Source organism: Buceros rhinoceros, unplaced genomic scaffold (assembly GCF_000710305.1).
Source record: "Buceros rhinoceros silvestris isolate BGI_N320 unplaced genomic scaffold, ASM71030v1 scaffold29133, whole genome shotgun sequence".
Taxonomy (NCBI): domain Eukaryota; kingdom Metazoa; phylum Chordata; class Aves; order Bucerotiformes; family Bucerotidae; genus Buceros; species Buceros rhinoceros.
In genome coordinates this window covers 1,986-2,618 of record NW_010404644.1, presented here as the reverse complement: position 1 = coordinate 2,618, position 633 = coordinate 1,986, and the positions used below count along the sequence as shown (strand labels likewise).

The 633-nt window shown below is 61.5% G+C and overlaps 1 protein-coding gene across 1 annotated transcript in view; it reads left to right on the top strand.

Moving 5' to 3' along the window:
* Positions 1-633, top strand: part of TRPV4 (transient receptor potential cation channel, subfamily V, member 4) — a 2,995-nt gene that overhangs the window by 445 nt on the left and 1,917 nt on the right. Inside the window, exons 2-4 of the mRNA XM_010133460.1 lie at positions 1-64; positions 160-325; positions 551-617. The exon at positions 1-64 is cut by the window's left edge and continues 4 nt beyond it. Of these exons, the coding sequence (XP_010131762.1) occupies positions 1-64; positions 160-325; positions 551-617 (297 nt within the window). The remainder of the gene's footprint in view (positions 65-159; positions 326-550; positions 618-633) is intronic.

Below are 633 nucleotides of genomic sequence, written 5' to 3'. Positions count from 1 at the left end.
TGTTCACGAAGAAGTGCCCAGGCGTGAACTCCTTCTTCATAGACAGCTCCTTCCAGCTGCTCTAGTACGTGGGGAGCCCCCGGGTCCTCCCCGACCCACAGCACCCCTGGGCAGGGGCAGTAGCCGTTGGTGCAGGGTCTGACCCAGGCTCTCCTCCAGCTTCATCTACTCGGTGCTGGTGATCGTCACGGCGGGGCTGTACCTGGGCGGCATCGAGGCGTACCTGGCCGTCATGGTCTTCGCGCTGGTCCTGGGCTGGATGAACGCGCTGTACTTCACCCGGGGGCTCAAGCTGACGGGGACCTACAGCATCATGATCCAGAAGGTCCGGTGGGGTCAAGGGTCTTCTCCTTCCCCAGAAGGGCTGGTTCTCCTATGGACGTGCCACCCAAACAGAGGGTCCTCTGTGCTTTCCTTAGGCTTTCTTGCGGCTCAGCAATGCCTTGCTCTCAGCCTGGCCATCCCCGCAGCATGGCTCGGTGGTGGCACCCCGGTACAGAGCTGGGAGCCGCGGTCCAGCACATCTTACCCCTCTCTCCATCACTTGCAGATCCTCTTCAAAGACCTCTTCCGCTTCCTCCTGGTCTACCTGCTCTTCATGATCGGCTACGCCTCAGGTAGGTGCCTGGATGG